We start from the raw sequence: 20,400 nt of genomic DNA, 5'->3' as shown, positions 1-20,400 counted from the left end.
CTCCAACAGGAACATCAGCTCTTTGGGGGTTCTGGCTGGCATGACCTTGGTGGGGGCAGGGGAGTGTGTTGCACAGCCTGTTTCTTTCTTTTTTTTTTTTTAGATGGAGTCTTGCTGTGTTGCCCAGGCTGGGGTGCAGTGGCACGATCTTGGCTCCCTGCAACCTCCGCCTCCTGGGTTCAAGCAATTCTTCTGCCTCAGCCTCCTGAGAAGCTGGGGTTACAGGCACGCGCGCCACCACGCCTGGCTAATTTTTGTACTTTTAGTAGAGACAGGGTTTCACCAAGTCAGGCTGGTCTCGAACTCCTAACTTCCTAATCCACCCACCCCAGCTTCCCAAAGTGTTGAGTTTCCAGGCGAGAACCACCGTCACACAGCCCATTTCTAAACCAGCACTGTATTTGTGTCTAACTCAGCACAGCACGCTGTGCAACCTCATAAACAGGGGCTAGAAAGGAACAAATCCCCTTCCGCGCCTGCAGCCCCATGGCTGAGCAGTCTCCCTTTCTAGTTTGGTTTCTGGACTTTTGGGATACCAGACTGGGACAATGAGTAAAGAAAATGAGAAAACAGGACAGGATAGGACAGAAAAGGTGAGTGGGTTTAGACTTCAGAGAGCGTGAAGAGTGAGAGCGTGGAGAGCTTGAAACAGCTGTGCAGATCTAAGCAAATTGGACAGAAGACAACCAGAGAGCGAGCGAGAGGGGAGAGTGGCTGAGGCTTGTTACTCGGATCCTCCTTAACGTTCTTCAAGAAGTGCCAGCGAAGATTGAATTTTTATTTTAACTACTTTAGGTTACAAGATGGCAATGGCATTTCTTTGAATTTGACACCATAGAGATCTTTTGCATGTGGCCCTGGCTTATTATTGGGTTGCCCAAAATATTCAAACAACAGGCCAGGCATGGTGGCTCACGCCTGTAATCCCAGCACTTTTGGCGACTGAGGTGGGTGGATCACCTGAGGTCAGGAGTTTGAGACCAGCGTGACCAACATAGTGAAACCCCGTCTCTACTAAAAATACAAAAATTAGCCAGGCACAGTGGCTTGCACATGTAATCCCAGCTGCTTGGGAGGTTGAGGCAGGAGAATCACTTGAACCCGGGAGGCAGAGGTTGCAGTGAGTCGAGATTACAGCTCTGCACTCCAGCCTGGGCGACAGAGCGAGACTCCATCTCAAAAAACAACAACAACAAAAACAGGTCTGGTCTTTTCTGAGCACCTGTAATGGACCAGGTTGTGGGCCAGGGTCTGATGAGAAGAGCGAGTCACAGTCTCTGCAGCCTCTGCCCTGACAGGGCTCATGATTTTGTGCAGGAGACAGACACATAAACAAATCTCTGTATCTCAGTGAGGCTAGAGGCACATTACAGGTCAGTATCAAGCACTACGGGAAGACAGATAGGTGACAAAGGAGAAGATGTTATTTAAATCTGAAAGCAAGCACACATTCTGCGATGGAAATACACAGATGTACCTGCCCCGGTATAGGCAGAGTGGGGCCAGCGTGGGCCTCCCTATTCCTAAGGTGGAGCCGCCTCTGCAGACCCCCAGGTGGGAGAACACGCCTCAAACGGAAAAGAGAGAAAAGAGGCCGGGTTGGGCACATTCAGTTTTTCTCTCCTCTCTCTCTCTCGGGTTCTCTTCTCTCCAATTTGCTTAATTCTGCACAGCTGTTCCAAGGCTCCAACACTCTCTCTCTCTCTCTCCGCACTCTCTGAAGTCTCATCCCACTCGCCTTTTCTGTCTTTTCCTGTCCTGTTCTGTTCTAACCCAGGCAGGCAAGAGGGGAATCTTAGGAAGAAGTAGACACAGAGCGGGGAGGAGTAATCTGTGTTACAATCACAGCACGGTGAAGGCGCAGAGGGAAGAATGACCAGCGCATCGGGGACCAGGAGAGAGGGTGGCCGGAGATGAAGATGGAAAGACCCCAGCCTCATGAGGTCACATCTGGACACTGAAATCTTTGATCAGTGTTTGGACTCACTTTAAGGGTGAAGGTGAGTCATGAGAAGTTTTTTTTGTTTTGTTTTGTTTTGTTTTTGAGGTGGAGTCTCGCTCTGTCACCCAGGCTGGAGTGCAGTGGCTTGATCTCAGTTCACTGCTACCTCTGCCTCCCGGGTTCAAGAAATTCTCCTGCCTCAGCCTCCTGAGTAGCTGGGATTACAGGTGCGTGCCACCCCACGTCCAGCTAATTTTGGTACTTTTTAGTAGAGATAGGGTTTCACCATGTTGGTCAGGCTGGTCTTGACCTTGTGATCCACCCGCCTCGGCCTCCCAAAGTGCTGGGATTACAGACGTGAGCTATTTCTTTTAATCCTCACTCAACCCTCTGAGGAAGGTTCCCATTTTACAGATGAGGAGAATGAAGCACAGGACGCTTAAATATCTCAAGCCAAGATCCTATGGTTAGTAAGTGAGAAAGCTGGGATTCAAACACTGGCTGTGTCATCTTCAGGTACAGTCCCTGCCTGGTCCTCCTAACTTGGACCCTAGGATGACAGGTGATGGTACCATTAGCATGAGAGGCAAGGCGTGGGCCATTTTACCCCCAAATGGAGCACAAACTCTTAGTATCCCTGAATCACCCTGCAGGATACCTGTCTGTACTCCCAGAGCAGTGCTTAGCTGGGTAGGATGTGCACAGCAGGTATTGAGGGACTCTGCCCAGTGGCAGGGTGTTGCTGGAGGAATATGACTCATGACTGGATCGAACTCGGTGGCGGGGTCCAAGGTGTATCCACTCAGCACTGCTACACCAGAAAACTCAGGATGCCACAGCAGGCAGCTGCCCTGCCCAGCTCATCTTGGGCCATCGCTGTCACCATGACGGTGGCCCTGGTCAGATGCCTCGGAGGGAAAATGCCATCAGCCAGCCATTGAAAATGAACTTCCAGCATCTCCCTGTGTGTTTGCCCTCCTCCTTTATCCCTAACCTCCCTCCCTGATGGGAAGGGGTCAGCCTCAGGTAGAGATGAAGTAGGCGGTCCTCTAAAATGTGCTGACCTCAAGCGGTACCCAGAAGCGCCCAGCCCCAAATCCCTCCCCGCCACTTCCTCGCCACTTCCTCGCCACTCCCCTCTTCATCTGCCACCAGGTCACACCCGGCCTGAGCTCATGAAACCCTCACTTCTCACAAGGGTGCTGCCGCCTCCAAACTTCATGGCGTCCCTTAACCACTGTCGATATTTGCCACATCCTCGTATGTGCTTTTTTCTCTAAATAAACTCACCCTTTTAAACCTGATTCCTGGCCGGGCGCGGTGGCTCACGCCTGTAATCCCAGCACTTTGGGAGGCCGAGGCGGGCGGATCATGAGGTCAAGAGATCGAGACCATCCTGGCCAACATGGTGAAACCTCGTCTCTACTAAAAGTACAAAAAATTAGCCTGGCGTGGTGGTGTGTGCCTGTAGTAGTCCCAGCTACTCGGGAGGCTGAGACAGGAGAATTGCTTGAAATCGGAAAACGGAAGTTGCAGTGAGCTGGGATCGCACCACTGCACTCCAGCCTGGCAATAGAGCAAGACTCTGTCTCAAAAAAAAAACAAAAAAAAAAAACCTGATTCCTGACTTCTGCTTTCTGGCAGGCAGTAAGATTTATTTTATTTTATTTTATATGTTTTTTAAGATGGAGTTTTGCTCTTGTTGCCTAGGCTGGAGTGCAGGGGCTCTATCTCAGCTCACTGCAATCTCCGCCCTCCGGGTTCAAGTGATTCTCCTGCCTCAGCCTCCCGAGTAACTGGGATGACAGGCACGTGCCACCATGCCTGGCTAATTTCGTATTTTTAGTAGAGATGGGGTTTCTCCACATTGGTCAGGCTGGTCTCAAATTCCCGACCTCAGGTGATCTACCCACCTTGGCCTCCCAAATTGCTGGGATTACAGGTGTGAGCCACTGCGCCCGGCAGAGTAAGATCTTTAAAATACCTGACTACACACATAGAAGATGGTCTTCAAGCCCCCGGGACATCAGCTCTGGAGGGTGCCAGGTGATGCTGGGAATGCACTGAGTGTGGTGTTTCCAGAAGGACCTTATTTGATGCAAATGTAAGGGAGGATGGTTAACTCAATTTCACCCAACAGCAGGATTTCTAAATGAGTGGATCCTTCCCAAAGAAAGCAGGCTCCAAGGGTGGGGTGCAGGTCTACCTGACTGGAACGAGGGTAGGAGGTAAGGGAAGGTTGAAGGAAGGAAGGCGTGGAGGACAGAAGGAATTCCAGGCATGCTCAGAATTCCCATGGCTACCAGCAATCCTGGGAAATGAAATGCCAGCGAAGTCTCCAGTGACCCCTGAAGACAGATGATTGGGAGCTGGGGGTGCTGTGGCTGAGAGTAGGCAGGAATGGGAAGTAAACATCTAGCACCTACCAAGGACCTCTGTGTGCCAGGCCTCTGTTTAATCCTCTGAGCAGTTATGTAAGGGAGGGATGTTGACCCATTTCACAGACGTGGCAACTGAGACTGCATTAAGTAATGTGCCTGTCCCCACAACTCATAAACAGCGCGAGGAGCAAACCCACCTTTCTCTGACCCCAGCACCCTGTAGCTTCCCCAATAACCCTCTTGACTTGAATCATGCCACCCCGAACAGTTCTTATCCATTTCACCCGAGATTCCTGCTTGAAGGTGAGGTAGTGGGTATTGAAGATAAGAAATGGCAGGGCTGCAAGCGTTTTGGGGTGCAGAAGGCAGGTGGGTGGGGGCTGTGGGCAGGTCCTTGGCTCCGTCCTTTCCCTCATATCTGTCCCTTCAGAAAATTTCCAGCGCCCTCCCAGTCAAGACCCTAGTTCAGGAGCCATCATTACTCTTTAGAAAAATAACTGTTGAAATATAATTTACACATCATTAAGTTCACTTGTATATGCACAATTCAACATTTTAAAATATGTAGAGTTGTGTAACCATCACCGCAATCCAGTTTTAGAACTTTTTTTTTTTGAGACGGAGTCTCACCCTTTCATCCAGGCTGGAGTGCAGTGGTGCAATCTTGGCTCACTGCAACCTCCACCTCCTGGGGTTCAAGCGATTCTCCTGCCTCAGCCCCCCCAAGTAGCTGGGATTACAAGCATGTACCACCACACCTGGCTAATTTATATACTTTTAGTAGAGACAGGATTTTACCATGTTGGCCAGGCTAGTCTCAAACTCCTGACCTCAGGCCATCTGCCCACCTTGGCCTCCCAAATTGCTGAGATTACAGCACTTGAAACACCGTGCATGGCCTCAGTGTTAGAACATTTTTATCACCCCAGAAAGTCTTCCTGCGCTCAGGTACAGTTAATCCGCACTCCATGCCCCAGACAGGCCTGCTATCTTTCTCTGCATATTTGCCTTTTCTGAGCATTTCACAGACATGGAATCACATAATTTGTGATCTTCTTTGTCTGGGATTCTTTACACCAGGTTTTGTTTGTTTGTTTTTGTTTTTAACTGGAAAATTGTTTATTTTTTATTTTGTATTGTACTTTAAGCTCTGGGGTACATGTGCACACCCCGCAGGTTGTTGCATAGGTACACACATGCCACGGTGGTTTGCAGTCTCTGTCCCCCCGTCGCCTACATCAGGCATTTCTCCCAGTGTTTAGCCTCCACGCCCCCCGCTATCCCTCCCGTAGCCCCCTGTCCCCCAACCTACCCCAGTGTGTGATGTTCCCCTCCCTGTGTCCAGGTGTTCTCATCGTTCAACAACCGCCTATGAGTGAGAACATGCAGTGTTTGGTTTTCAGTTCTTTTTTTTGAGACCGAGTTTCGCTCTTGTTACCCAGGCTGGAGTGCAATGGCGCGATCTCGGCTCACCGCAACCTCCGTCTCCTGGGTTCAAGCAATTCTCCTGCCTCAGCCTCCCGAGTAGCTGGGACTACAGGCGTGTGCCACCATGCCCAGCTAATTTTTGTATTTTTAGTAGAGACGGGGTTTCACCATGTTGACCAGGATGGTCTTGATCTCTTGACCTCGTGATCTACCCGCCTTGGCCTCCCAAAGTGCTGGGATTATAGGCGTGAGCCACTGCACCCAGCTGGTTTTCAGTTCTTGTGTCAGTTTGCTGAGAATGATGGTTTTCAGATTCATCCATGTCCCTACAAAGGACACGAACTCATCATTTTTGATGGCTGCATAGTATTCCATGGTGTATATGTGCCACATTTTCCTTGTCCAGTCTATCATTGATGGGCATCTGGGTTGGTTCCAGGTCTTTGCTATTGTAAACAGCACTGCAATGAACATACATCTTCACACCACGTTTTTGAGGTCCATCTATGTTGTGACAAGCACTAGTAGTTTGCTCTTTTTTACTGCTGCATAGTATTTCACTGAATGGATATGCCACATTTTGTTTTACCTATTCATCAGTTGAAGACCGTCTGGGTTGTTTCCAGTTTCTGGTTACTATGAATTGTGCTACTGGGAGCATTAGCCTGGTTGTCATGGGTGGGCTTAGGTTTTCCTTTCTCTTGGACAGATTCCTAGGAGGGCTGGGTGAGATTATCCCTACCTTGAATTTCCGACAGCATCTTGTAGAACTGGCTCTCTTTCCAGTTCAACACCTATGCTATAGCTTCCAGTGTCAGCTCCCTAAAATGCATACCCAGTTATGTCTCTTCCCAGATGAAAGCCTTTCAAGAGCTCAGAACAAAGTCCAGATTCCCGACCCTGCAAAATATGGTGGCTTTCCCAGTGCAACGCAGCCCCTCTCCAGCCCCTCTCCAGCTCCTCTCCTGCCCCATCTCTCATCTTGGGAATCAGGTTTACCCAGGTCTGCCATTGTATCCCCAGTGTTTGAGTCTACATGTTGGACTCCATTTAGAAAGCACTTTGTAGGCATCGTTGAATGAATAAGTGGAATTGCAGTTTTGTTATCACAGCTTTTATTTTATTTTATTTTATTTTTTGAGACAGAGTCTTACTCTGTTGCCAGGCGCCAGGCTGGAGTGCAATGGCGCTATCTCGGCTCACTGCAATCTCCACCTCCTGGGTTCAAGCAATTCTCCTGTCTCAGCCTCCCGAGTAGCTGGGACTACAGGCGCACGCCACCATGCCCAGCTAATTTTTCTATTTTTTAGTAGAGACGGAGTCCCACCATGTTGGCCAGGATGGTCTTGAACTCCCGACCTCAGGTGATCCACCCGCCTTGGCCTCCAAAGTGCTTGGATTACAGGCATGAGCCACCACGCCCGGCCAACCCGGGTTATTTTCTAGCACCGATCGTAAAGGTTTAGTGAGCCTTTCTCAAATGTTCATAGCCAAATTCATGAAGCATTTCACACTGTTAAACCTTTATGCCTTTATGTATGCAGTTTTCTCTCTCTAGAACATATTTTCCTTACCTAGAACAGATTCCCCATCTGCTTAGAGAACTCCTATTCATCCTTCAAAACCCTGGTCAGCCATCACCTCTTCTGTAATACCTTCTCTGGATCCCTTCCACCCAAGTAGAATTATGATTCCCTTCCTTCTCTGTACTGCTTTATTTTGTACATACTTTTATCATTGTATATTTTGAAAAACTATTTGCTTCTATGTCTGCATACCACACTACCCGTCGAGTTGTCTGAGGGAACTACATCTCATTTGTCTTTGTATCCCAAGGCACTGGAGCCTTGGGACACAAATATAGGAGCTCAGTGTTTTTTAACTGAACTGAACATTTCCAAGCCTCAATTTCTCCTCTCATCAAGGGGAGATGACAATACCTTTCCTAGCTATCCTTAAAGTTTTTTTTGAGAATAAAATGACTAATAAACAAAAATTCCTTGACAAAAGGCATGAGAGACTCTATGAAGGTCAAGTCTAGTCTAGTAAACTCTTGCTTGGCTCGAGTACCTGGCTACTCAGCTGGACATAAGTTGACCTTATTTGGTTCAGGAAGTGCTCGAGGCTCTCCCAAGCCTCCGTCATTGTCACTGTGAGCATGGGTGGAATCGGGGGTCAGTTAAGGACAGTGATTAAGAGCTGATGACTGCGTCTAAAAATGTGACCCCACCTCTCTCCAGCCCTTCCTCTGCTTTATCTTTGCTGCATTCATTGCTCTGTGATATCATCCAACAAATTTATTTGCCTCGTGAATGTCGTTTCATGGCAAAGACAGCTGGTTGCCCACCCGATCCATTTTCTCTTTTTCCTTGGCTCTTGACTAAACCCCATTTCTTAGCCCCTTTTGAAGTAGGACAGGGTCACGGGCCTAGGTTCTCACCTACGGAAAGGAAACAGAAGCAATGGCCGCCCCTCCCAGGCTGGGGCTTGAGCACGGTAGGTGTGGCCCCTCTGTACTCCCTTCCACCTTCCTGTGGCTACACCAGGATGCGGTAGCAGCCCAGCCTCACCTAAGCCGGTGAAGACAGTGTCCAGGCGCTTAGAAGAGCAATGATGTGCAGGGACCAGGGCTTTCCACATCACCACGTGGTTAGAGCAAGTTGGTCCATCAGTCTGAGACACACACCTTGAATTACTATTCAAGAAAGAAATTCAGCCCAGGCGTGGGGGTGCATGCCTGTACTCACAGCACTTTGGGAGGCCGAGGCAGGCAGATGACTTGAGGTCAGGAGTTGGAGGCCAGCCTGGACAACATAGTGAAAGCCTGTCTCTACAAAAAATACAACAAGTAGCCGGGCGTGGTGGTGCGCACCTGTAATCCAAGCTACTTGGGAGGCTAAGGCAGGAGAATCACTTGAGCCTGGAAGGCAGAGGTTGCAGTGAGCTGAGATTGTGCCATTGCACTCCAGCCTGGGCCACAGAGTAAGACTTTGTCTAAAAAAAAAGAAAAAGAAAAAAGAAAAGAAATTCACTTCTTTGTTCTTTAATAAATTTTGGGGTCTCTGTTCCCACCCAACCTTACCCTAACTTACGCTCATACTAAGCCTTTGTGACAACTGAGACCCTGTCCTTTTCCTTCACTGCAGTGTTCCCAGTGCTGAGAAAAGTATCTGGCTCATAGTAGGTGCTTAAACTAATATTGGCACATAAACGAATGAAGCCAGAATGTCTGTGTTTGAATCACTGACAAGCCATATGGCCTCAACCCTGTGGACCTCCGCTTCCTCTCAGGTAAAATGGTAAGCATGGGACCTACCTTTTGGATTATTGAGATTCACATAATATATTCAAAGTTCATAGAGAAATGCCTGACATATATGTGCTCAGGAAGTATTAGAGATTATTATTACCACTATTAGTATGATTGCATCCATGTCCTGTTTTCTTCAGCCTTTGGCGTCTTCAGTAATATTAATACTTAACAATGATTTTATGCTAATTTAGAATAACCTACAGGGAAGTTATTGGCTTCCTGGATGGCAAAATGTGTCTCTACTTCTGCCATTGGCTGGCGTAGGTAGAGTGGCTTCACCTGTTACTTGTTTCAAGAACTCAATGAGACAGCTTTGGGAGCATATACAAATGCATGCAAATTGCATGCAAATTTATACAAAACAGCCTTGTGTGTGCCTCCGCATGTACTAGAAAGAATTCTGGTGGCTTTATGCCAGCCCACCTTTGGGTTATGCCTTTTTTTATTCTGCTTGCTCAGAAAGACTTACCTGGAAGGAGGGAGGTGGCGTGCGCGTGAGCGTGTGCACACGTCTGCAGGAGGGGCCGGGGGAGGGCAGAGGAGGCCAGTCGTGACAGCGGAAATACTGCTCAGCGATCAGATATGTTTGCTGAGCAGTTTCAGTTGTCAAATTTTTATTTGAGTGATCTAAAATAAAATTTAAAATTCCAGGCTCGAGGCCCTACCTCTAATCAGTCCATGCGATTCAACAGCTCCTAATGACCTCCCATCATTAGATAACCCTGTGCTGGGAGCCATAAGAGCTGCAAAAGAAACTTATCCTTGGGTTTGAAGTGTCAAGTATCCTAGGGCTAATCAGCCGTGAAAGGGTGAGTAATCAGCCACCCACTAGGGGGTTCTGTCAAATGGGCACAAAGATGCAGATCAGCCCCCCAGCCCCTGACACAGCTGCTCTGAGGCTCACTTGAGAGCATGTGTAAGGGGCCTTTGCAGTCTTGCCTATGGGTGTGAGAGTGCCCAGATCACCATCATTATTATCAGCAGGGGAGACCAAGAGCAAGGACGGGAAGTCCCGAGGCGGTATTTGCGCCCCAGAACCCGCACCTCTCGAGCCTTCCAAAGCAATCCTGACCTCTAGTGCGTTGTTAACCGATCATTCCACGTGGCAGAGTCACTTGCTTGTCACGCACGTGCTCATTCATTCATTTGGCAAAAATACCTTGAGCACCTGCTCTGTGTGGGGTCCTGTGCTGGGTTCCAGGATATAAACATGGAGAAGACGTGGTCTTTGCTCAGGAGAACCTACCTGTTCCTTCTCACACTAGAGCCGAGTAATAACCCAGGAAGGGAGAGAAACATGTTATCCATAAACACCATGCTGCATGCAAGGGACAGTAACAGAAGGGAGGAAAGATAGAAGGGAGGAAATAATTTGGCCACACCTGGGAAGATCGCGGCCTTTTGGAGAAATGCATGGCATCTTCGAGAATGAGCAGGGACCTGCCAAGTGGCCTGGCAGAGAATGCTGTGCCCCAGGGTAGAGAAGCCTGAAGCCACATGGCTGTATACTCGGAGATCTGATTCAGAAAATACGGTCCGCTGTGTCCAGATGTGGCTTTCTCCAATCATCCTGGCCCAGACATCCCTGACTCCTCCAAATGACTGAGACATTTATTAACCCACGGAACTTGTTTGGCAGTTACTGTACAGAACAAGTCCTTGCTGCATGTGGCCTGTCTCTTCGAGGAGATTGTGAGTCACCTGAGAACAGAGGCTGTCTCCTCCATCTTTGTCTCCCGGGACCCACTTCAATGCCTTCCATTGGAATATTAAGCAGGGAAGAGAAGATTTTTGCTGGAGGTATCCAAATGGATTAGAATGTTCCCACCTTTAGATGCTACTATTTATTGAGAGTCCCACAGAGGCTGTGCCAAATGCTAATTTGCATATAATCTCATCGAGTCTTCACAATAACCCTATGAGGTAGATGTGACACGTTCCCATTTTACAGAGGAAACAACCGAGGCTTCTGGCCATTACTTCACTTGCAGGAGAACAGCAGGCTAGAAGTGCTGGCACCGAGGTTTGAATACAGGCTAACTGGCTCAAGGGCCAGTGCTTTTAGCTCTGACTCTACCCAAATATACAGCTTCTATTTCAGTAGACTTAGTAACACTGTATGAATTCGAGTTTTAGAGACCAACATATAAGTCCTGATTCTAATCAAAGTGTTATTTCTTCTTGTGGCTGCCTCGTGAGCCCTGAGCTCCTTGAGCATGAGGCTACACCTGTGTCATTTTTGTGCCCCATACCTAACATAGCACTTATTCTCCTGGAATGGAGAATAAAGGGGACGAGGGAATTCTTCAGGGTAATTCTAGGAGGACTTCCTGGAGGAGGCCAAATTTCCTTAAGCAAACTGGGAAGATAGTGAGAGGCAAGCCAGGAAGAGGGTATGAATAAAGGTGCAAAGGTGGACATGATGACTTCATTTATGGGGTGCTACATGCTTTCAATGAAGAGGAACTAGATATGTGTTTGGGGGAGCCCCAAACTCCCAGGTCACTTCAGGAGTACAGCTGGAGTGCTTTATTCTCCCCACGTAAATCTCTTTCCTTCCAAGGGAAAAAGAAAGAGCCAAGGCTGTTTTTGGAGAGACGAAGTTCCTTGCTCTACCAGAAGCAATAAATGAGCTTCTCTAGTGAGATACTGCTGAGAAACTGGTGGCCTAGTTGACAAGCATCATTTCCAGGTGACAATTAATCAATCAAATAATTCTTGAGTGTTCTGGGGCCAATTCTAGGAACCGGGATAAAGCATTGACCCTGACCTGGCACAGCGACTCACGTCCGTCATCTCAGTACCTTGGGAGACTGAGGCAGGAGGATCGCTTGAGCCCAGGAGTTTGAGACCAGCCTGAGCAAGATAGTGAGACCTCCATCTCTACAAAAAGTAAAAAGAAAAATGAGCCAGGTGTGGTAGCATGTGCCTGTAGTCTCGGCAACCTGGGAGGCTGAGGCAGGAGGATCTCTTAAGCCTGGGAGGTTGGGACTGCAGAGCCATGACTGCCCCACTGCACTTCAGCCTGGGCGACAGAGTGAGACCCTAACTCTAAATAAATAAATAAGTAAAAAGAAAAGAAAGTATGAAAGGATTGGCCCTTATAGAGGTTCCTTTTTAGTGGGGGAAGGTGGAGTGAATAAGCAAACAAACCAGCAAGCTAGGTAACTCCAGGGGGTAATGAACATGTTGAAGCCAGGAAAAAAAAGGGAAGCAACTTAGGGAGACAAGGGAGAGTGACGGGAGGAAGACGGGAGGTCAGCAAATGCCAGTTTCAGGAGGTGACATTTGGGCTGAGAAAGAAAATTGACCAAATGGCACCAACCGTGCCAGGAGCTGGGAAGGAAGTACTTCCAGTGGAGGGCACAGCAAAGGGCAAAGGTCCAGTGGTGGGAAAAACATGAAGAATTAGACATATGAAAAGACTAGAGTGTGGTGAGCCAAGAGAAGAGGGGTCCCAAATTGGGGGCTGGGGAGAAGGAACATGGAGCCAGGCCATGTAGGATCTGGTAGGCTCTTGTTCCAGGTTCCTTAGTGTATCAGTTAGCTATTGCTGTGTAAAAAATTACCCCTTTTAGCAGTTTCAAACAAAACACATTTCAAAGTTCACAGTTTCTGCAGGTCAGGAGTCTGGGCAGGCTTTCTCTGGGTCCTCTTCTTCAGGGAGTGTCACAGGTTGCAGTCCAGACATTGGTTGGGCTGTAGTCTATCTGGGTTCAACTGGGGAAGGCCCCACTTCAAGCTCCCATGGTTGTTGGCAGGATTCAATTCCTCATGGGCTGATCTGAGCACCCTCACCCCTGTTCCTTGCCATGAGGATCTCACCAACATGATAGGTTTCCTCATCAAATTGCGCAGGAGACAAATGGTTCACAGAGGTGACATAGTCTGCCAGCAAGACAGAACCTGAACACAGAACTGACATTCATTGCCTCTGCCATATTCTATTTGTTAAAAGCAAGTCATGGGTCCCACTTCCACTCAAGGAATACCTGGAGGTGGGGATCATTGGGGGTCATCTTAGAAGGCTGCCTGCCACTCACAGGAAGTCACTGGAGGTGTCTGAGCAGGGAGGTGACTTGGTCTGATGTGTATTTTCAAAGGGTCACTTTGGCTTCCTTAAATATTGGGAGTGTGGGTGGAGGATGGGCAAGAGTGGAAGCCAGCCGGCCAGCCAGGAGCTGCTATAAAAGATGATGCTGTGGCTGGGTGTGGTGGCTCACGCCTGTAATCTCAGCACTTTGGAAGGCCGAGGCGGGCGGATCATGAGGTCAGGAGTTCAAGACCAGTCTGGCTGATAGGGTGAAACACCGTGTCTACTAAAAAATACAAAAATTAGCCAAGCGTGGTGGAGCACGCCTGTAGTCCCAGCTGCTCGGGAGGCTAACGCAGGAGAATCGCTGAAACCCGGGAGGCGGAGGCTGCAGTGAGCCGAGATCACACCACTGCACTCCAGTCTGGGCAACAGAGCAAGATTCTGTCTCAAAAAAAAAAAAAAAATGCTGCTGCTGGTTTGGGTTGAGGAGGTAGTGGTGAAGTGGTGGAAATGCAGAGAAGTAGAACCAAGGGGGTTTGCCAGTGGATCCAGAGAGGGTCAGTGACGAGGACGTGGGGATGACTTCCAGGCTTGCCAGGGCTTGCAACTACTACCTATGGGAGGATGGTGCTTTGGAGTCTCGTTTTTCTCCTGAGACAGACAGGGTGAAACTCTCCCCACCCTCCTCCAGCCCTACCCAACGTCTCACATTTGTTGGATGGCTGGCCAGCATGAGGAGCCCCATCCATGATCAGAGAGCAGATGTCTCCTTGTGCCAGGCTGAGGGACTGACCCTGTGTCCTCGGTCTCATTAGCTTGCCCACGCTCAGACCAACCAAGCCAGCGGGCTAGAGGGAGGGAAGCCACTCTCCTGTAACTGTGATCACAGAGTCAGCCAGAGCTGGAGAGGGCTCAGGGGTGTGTGTGTGTGTGTGTCTGTGTCTCCGGTGGGCTATACTTGGGGTAGGGAGAGGTTCAGGGCAGGGACAGTCACTACAACTGACCTTAGAATGTTAGGGCATCACTAGTTAATATATTCCAGAGAAACAAGCACATAAGTTCTTTACCTGAAAAATATCCGTCTACATGAAAGCTTTATTTGCTCCATGTGGAAAGAGAAATAGATCATCATGCAGTTACCATTTATTGTGCTTCCACTATGTGTCAGTCTCACTGCGAAGCCCTCAACAAACACTTCATTCCATCCTCATAACAACCCAGTGAAGTAGAAATTCGTATTATCCCATTTCCTAGATAGGAAAACTGAGGCTTAGAAAAGTTACTTGCCCAAGATCTGTCTAATTTCATACCCACGTTCCCAACTGCTACCACCACCCTGGCTCCCATTTAGGCTGGAGGAAGATTCATTTCCTGCTTCCAGAGGTGAAACTAGAGGCGGGAGGTTTTAAAACGTGGGTCCAGCCTTGCTCCAGAGAGTAAACCTCGTTGAGAGAAGCGTTCGGTTTTGAGCAGTGCAGGCAGCAGGTGGTGCTCCCTAGCGGTGGTAGCTAGAAAGGGTAGCGGCAGTGAGAAGGGAACACGGAGTTGCAGTTGCTTGGGTCCAGCCAGTTAACGGGCTGGTGACAAAGACACAGCAGTGTCTGTCGAGCAGGGAGCTCGTTCCATTGATGCAGCCTGCCCCAAGTAAAGGGCCAGAGCGTGTCTCCTTTGCCGGGGCCATGGGATGTCCTCAGGCTCCCTGCCCAGGCCAGCCAGGTGCTGATCAGAGGTGAAACACACCAGTAATGTGAATGACATCACCAAACATCAGCCATATTCTTATCATTCAAACCTAGCATTTGCGCCTAAATTCAGCTTCTGCACGTACAATACTGACAGCATCTTGTTTACAATTCGAGGCATAGGATTTTGGCTAATTTAGATGTCAGTCTGGTGACCAAAGGGGGATATTCTTATTATTGAATTTTTCCTGCTTACAGTGACCAGGCATCGCATGGTGGGTTTCCTGGGGACTGCCTGCACATAGCTTCCCAAGGCGCAACCTCACGCGGAATCAGACAAGGATGGAGAGTGAGACACAACGTGCTCTGTAGCTTGGAGAGCACAGGGAGGGGTGAGGATCCCGCTAGGGGTGGGGGTGGGGAAAGGCATGACATCAGGTTTTTAAATCATAGGGATACCTTGGGTATTTGCCACACTCCTGCTTTGAGACTCTTGAATAGGAATTACAAAGTGTGCTGACTCTGAGAATACATACAGAACCAGAGCTGACAAGTGGAATCTCTCAAAGTTCCTCCCTGTTACCTGCAATGTTTGTTACCTGCAATGTTCGCCCTCAAGAGTAAGAGACTCCCTTCCTGGGGAGGGGGCTGAGGAGTGAGTTGGTGAGTGGCACAGGTGGGGATTCAGAATGCCTGTGTTCTGTTTCCAGCACCTATCACTGACTCATATTGTGACCTTGCTGGGGTCATGGCTCTGTTTTATTTGTTGGGGGGGACAATTAGAGGTGGCAAAGCTTGCATTTCACCAGGGGATGGTAGTTCTGGAATATGAGACACCTCCCTGCTCTCCACAAACCCCAACCCTGTCTAGTTCTGCTGATATTAATGAAAAGAATGCTTACATTGGATCCAAGGAACTTTGGGGGACACTCGACAAGTCATTCCTGCCATAGCAAGATTTGTGGTCACTTTTTTTTTTTTTTTGAGACAGAATCTTGCTCTGTCACCAAGCTGGAGTGCAGTGGCAAGATCTCGGCTCACTGGAACCTCCACCTCCCGAGTTCAAGTGATTCCCCTGCCTCAGCCTCCCAGGTGGGACTACAGGCATGCACCAGCACGCCTGGCTAATTTTTTGTATTTTAGTAGAGACAGGGCTTCACCATGTTGGTCAGGATGGTCTCGATCTCCTGATACCGTGATCTGCCCACTTCCACCTCCCAGCATGTTGTGATTACAGGTGTGAGCCACCTCGTCCAGCTGTGGCCACTTTTATCTGCAATATTTCTCGGAAGAAAGACCTTTCAAATCACATTCCCATATAAATAACTTCCCATATGGCCCTCACATTGTCTGTGGAAAGGAAGAAGAAAGATAGTTTTTCCTTAGTTTCGGGATGAGGAAATCGAGGCTAGGAGTGGTATTTCTCAACAGGTTTGTTACCAAGAACCCCTCTTAATATTTTACTATTATGCATTCCCCTGTTTTGCAAGCCCTTATCAACTACATACTTGCATTTATTAAGTAGAAATTCATCTCTGTTTTCCTTAAAGTCACCTACAAATGCCAGCTCAGGATTCTGTTCTGCTCAAAACAACCAGTGCTACCATCAAGTTCACTGCCAAGAGTTGCAGTATTTAATCCGGGTGACCTCCTCAAAGATAAAGGCCTCATTTTCACCGGACTTTAAAAAGACCTCTTTGTAGTATCTGGGGACCTGGGCTGAGAAGTCCTCAGAGAGATCAAGCGGCTTGTGAGAGATTCTGTGGCCAGTGCCGGGGCCAGGACCAGACCCAGGGTCTTGGCTCATAGGCCAGTGCTCCAGCCAGACCACTTGACAGGGAGGACTTGCGTGTATACGCAGACATAGACACATGGGCGTGCATGTGCAAGATCGCAGCCCAACCAAACGCAGGCATCATGAAACGGTGATGCTGAGGGCTCAAACCAGTAGTAGGTTCCCCCCAGTACAGGAGGGAGCAGCCAGAACAAAGCCGGAGATTGGCAGAGTGCAACAGATCACTTCAGGCTGCTTTTGCAGAGTTGCAAGGGTGGGAGATGTGTTTACTCTGCCACCTGCCTGCACTTTGTGTGACTCAATAATTTATGCATCATGTATGTAGGCAGAAGCATTCTCATCCACCCTGGGAGCATTCAGACCACTCCCCCGGGCACCTGCCTCTTCAAGAGCATGAGATGGGAGTGGGGGAGCTGAGCCCTTGAAGCTGGGGATGGCAATGGCAAATTGGCTACCCTGGGAGAATAGAGACAGACAGAGAACTCTGAGAACTCGGGAGGTCTGGCTTGGCCTGGAGTGTAAGTAGGGGAGGAGCTGCAGGACTCCAGGTGCCTCAAAGCTTCCGCCTGGGTCTCCCCACCCCCTCCCCAGGGCTCCTGCAAATACACTCATCTGTTGAGCCCCTGGCTCCATCCCAGAGGATCAGTGTTTTCACCCCATGGCTCAGAGGCATCAAGTCTGCCTGTACTTTTGGAAGAAGGCCGAGGGCTTAGCTTTATGGCTTCAGAATCCGAGGCTCCACCAATCCCCAGCAGGGCCAGGGGCCAGGGCAGGGTCTCTGGGGACCTGCTGGCCAACAGCTGTTCCCTGGGTTATTTTGGTCCAGTGGGAGTCTGTCAATTCCAGGGCATTTGGACCGAAATAGCCAACAGCAGGACAATCTCTTGGTAGCTCTGTGGGGACCCTTCCCCATACAGAAATTTCCAAAATGAGGTGGGACAGAAGGAAAGGAGTTTGGCATGGGGGTGGTGAAGAAGGAATTTTCCTGCCTGTGTCGGAGGCTGACATCAGCAGTTCCTCACTGTCCCTTCATTTCAGCCTTGGCAGGTACTTGACCACCCCCCCAGGCCATCCAAGGTGCGGGTTTGGGTGGGAGAGAGGAAAAGATAATTTTTGAACTTTGTTTTTGTTTTTGAGACAGAGTTTCGCTCTTGTTACCCAAGCTGGAGTGCAATGGTGCGATCTCGGCTCACCGCAACCTCCGCCTCCTGGGTTCAAGCAATTCTCCTGCCTCAGCCTCCCGAGTAGCTGGGACTACAGGCGTGCGCCACCATGCCCAGCCAATTTTTGTATTTTTTAGTAGAGACGGGGTTTCACCTTGTTGACCAGAATGGTCTCGATCTCTTGACCTCGTGATCCACCCGCCTCGGCCTCCCAAAGTGCTGGGATTACAGGCATGAGCCACCGCGCCCGGCCCCTGAACTTTGTTTTTGACTTCTTGGTCCTCCCCTAAAGCTGGTAAGATATATATTACCCATTCCCATTTCACAAATGGGGCTACCAGGTCCAGAGAGGTAGAGGCACTGGTCTGAGGCCACACAGCTTGGAACCCAGGTCTGGTGACCCCAGGCTTCAGTGCCTCAGAGGCTGGACCTCTGTCAGACCGGCAACTGATCCTTGCGTGGATGCCAGTTCCATCCAGAAGTTCGGGGCCAGCATGGAAAGTGCTGACTGGACCTGGCCTTCCTTGGGGCCACAGCAGGGGCCCTGGCAGCCACCTGCCTGGCTCACCCTCCGGCCTAAGACGGTTCAAGTGCAGGTGGGGGAGGGAAGAGGGAAGACCGGCCACTATCTCTCTCCTTGGAACCCAGCCCAAATTCAGACCAGCAGCCCCTGACGAGGCTCCCGAGAGCCTGCGAGGATTGCGCCCCCCGCCCCCACACCCAGAGCAGAGCCAGAGTGACCCAGGTCCCACTCCCGCTGGCTACACGGAGTGGCGAGCAGGGAGCCTGCTTTGGCACCAGGCGGGTGCGGGAGGCAGGGCGAACGCCCGGGACACGCCTTAAGGAAACCGCCCCTGGGCTCGGTAACTGAACTTAGACGTCAAGTGCAGCCGGCCCAGTGCGCGCGGCGTCTTACTTCCCGATCTCGGAAATCAGCTGCCGGGGTGGGGCCGCGTTTTGGCGACCGCCACTAGGCCACCTCTACCGCTCCTGCCTCTCCCAAGAGATTTTTCTAGCGGGTTAATTTCCTGTCCCGGTAAATCCTTTGGTGAGTCCCTTGCCCCTCCCTCCCCGCCTCTCCCCTCTCCATCCTTGCTGTCCCGGCTCCCCCAGTCGGTCCGCGCTGCGCTCCGTCGCCCCCGCGCGCCCGGGCGCACGCCCTCCCCGCCCGGGCCGCCCTCCGGCTCCCCGCGCCCGGCAGCCGGTGCCTCGCCGCGCCGCCCCGCGCCAGGGCTCGCTCCGAGAGCCGAGTCCCTGTCGCCGCGGCCCGCGCGGACCCCCCAGCCATGCGCCCCCGCGCCGCCCCCCGCGCTCCAGCCTGCGCCGCCGCGGCGCTCGGGCTCTGCAGCCTCCTGCTGCTGCTCGCGCTCGGGCACGCGTGCCCCGCGGGCTGTGCCTGCACCGACCCGCACACCGTGGACTGCCGCGACCGCGGGCTGCCCAGCGTGCCCGACCCCTTCCCCCTGGACGTGCGCAAGCTGCTTGTGGCCGGCAACCGCATCCAGCGGATCCCCGAGGACTTCTTCATTTTCTACGGCGACCTGGTCTACCTGGACTTCAGGAACAACTCGCTGGGCTCGCTGGAGGAGGGCACGTTCAGCGGCTCGGCCAAGCTCGTGTTCCTCGACCTCAGTTACAACAACCTGACCCAGCTGGGCGCCGGCGCCTTCCGCTCGGCCGGGAGGCTGGTGAAGCTTAGCCTGGCTAACAACAACCTGGCGGGCGTGCACGAGGCCGCCTTCGAGACCCTGGAGTCGCTGCAGGTGCTAGAGCTCAACGACAACAACCTGCGCAGCCTCAGCGTGGCTGCCCTGGCCGCCCTGCCTGCGCTGCGCTCCCTGCGTCTGGACGGGAACCCCTGGCTCTGCGACTGTGACTTCGCCCACCTCTTCTCCTGGATCCAGGAGAACGCATCCAAACTGCCCAAAGGTGAGCCGGGCCGGCTGGAGGAAGGAGCGGGCAGGGAGAGGCCACCCCAGACCCCAGTCTGGGTGCGAGGAACCTTGGGTTGAGTTTGGAAGAGGCTTGGGGACTCCTGAAGTTTTCCTGAGTCTCTGCTGGGGAAGTGGGTGGGGAGGGACACATCTGGGATTCTTTGGAGTTTCTGGGCCCTGAGGCTGAACTTCTTCCCCTGTTTCTCCAATAACTCACTTTCTCAAGTTAGCAACCTTCCCGTTCAGGGGATGCCCAGGATCACCTCCCTGGTCCTAGAACTGGCAGGTGTGGATTATGTATGGGCCCCTGGCAAGCTGAACTCAGCCTTCTGTATGAGAAACAACCCTATTCTCAGTACCATGCCCGGGGAGTCAGGCAGTTCCACGGGCTCTCCAGCAGCCTCTCCAGCCTAACCTGGCCTCTCAGCTTCTCAGCTCCAATTTGCTCTTCTGTCTAATATGAGTGAGGAAGATTTCTGATGAGGAATAATGGCAGCCTATTAAGCGCCAGTGATGCAGTCATGATTTGTAGTTCTCTGTGGCTTTTCAGCCAGATGTGAAAAAGCTGAACCAAACTGTAGTGAGCTAGTGCCTTCTTTGCTTTCCTGGTGCACCCTTCCAATGGCGGCGTGAGCAAACATACCCACTTGGCAGACAGGAACACCAGGGCACAGGGAGCCAAGGGGCCCCATTAAGGCCCGCAGGAAGGGGACAGGGGTAGAGCTG

At 50.9% G+C, this 20,400-nt stretch overlaps 1 protein-coding gene across 1 annotated transcript in view; it reads left to right on the top strand.

The window, feature by feature from the left end:
• Window positions 1–20,400, top strand: part of LRRC38 (leucine rich repeat containing 38) — a 90,114-nt gene that overhangs the window by 28,224 nt on the left and 41,490 nt on the right. Inside the window, 6 exon segments of the mRNA XM_064363702.1 lie at window positions 3,098–3,202; window positions 4,627–4,692; window positions 10,704–10,756; window positions 18,389–18,513; window positions 18,854–18,895; window positions 18,897–19,669. Of these exon segments, the coding sequence (XP_064219772.1) occupies window positions 3,098–3,202; window positions 4,627–4,692; window positions 10,704–10,756; window positions 18,389–18,513; window positions 18,854–18,895; window positions 18,897–19,669 (1,164 nt within the window).

This window comes from Aotus nancymaae, unplaced genomic scaffold (genome assembly GCF_030222135.1).
Source record: "Aotus nancymaae isolate 86718 unplaced genomic scaffold, 86718_ANA_hifiasm-v0.15.2.pri h1tg000053l, whole genome shotgun sequence".
NCBI classification, from domain to species: domain Eukaryota; kingdom Metazoa; phylum Chordata; class Mammalia; order Primates; family Aotidae; genus Aotus; species Aotus nancymaae.
The sequence above is the reverse complement of the archived record's forward strand: the minus strand, read 5'-3'. Positions and strand labels throughout refer to the sequence as shown.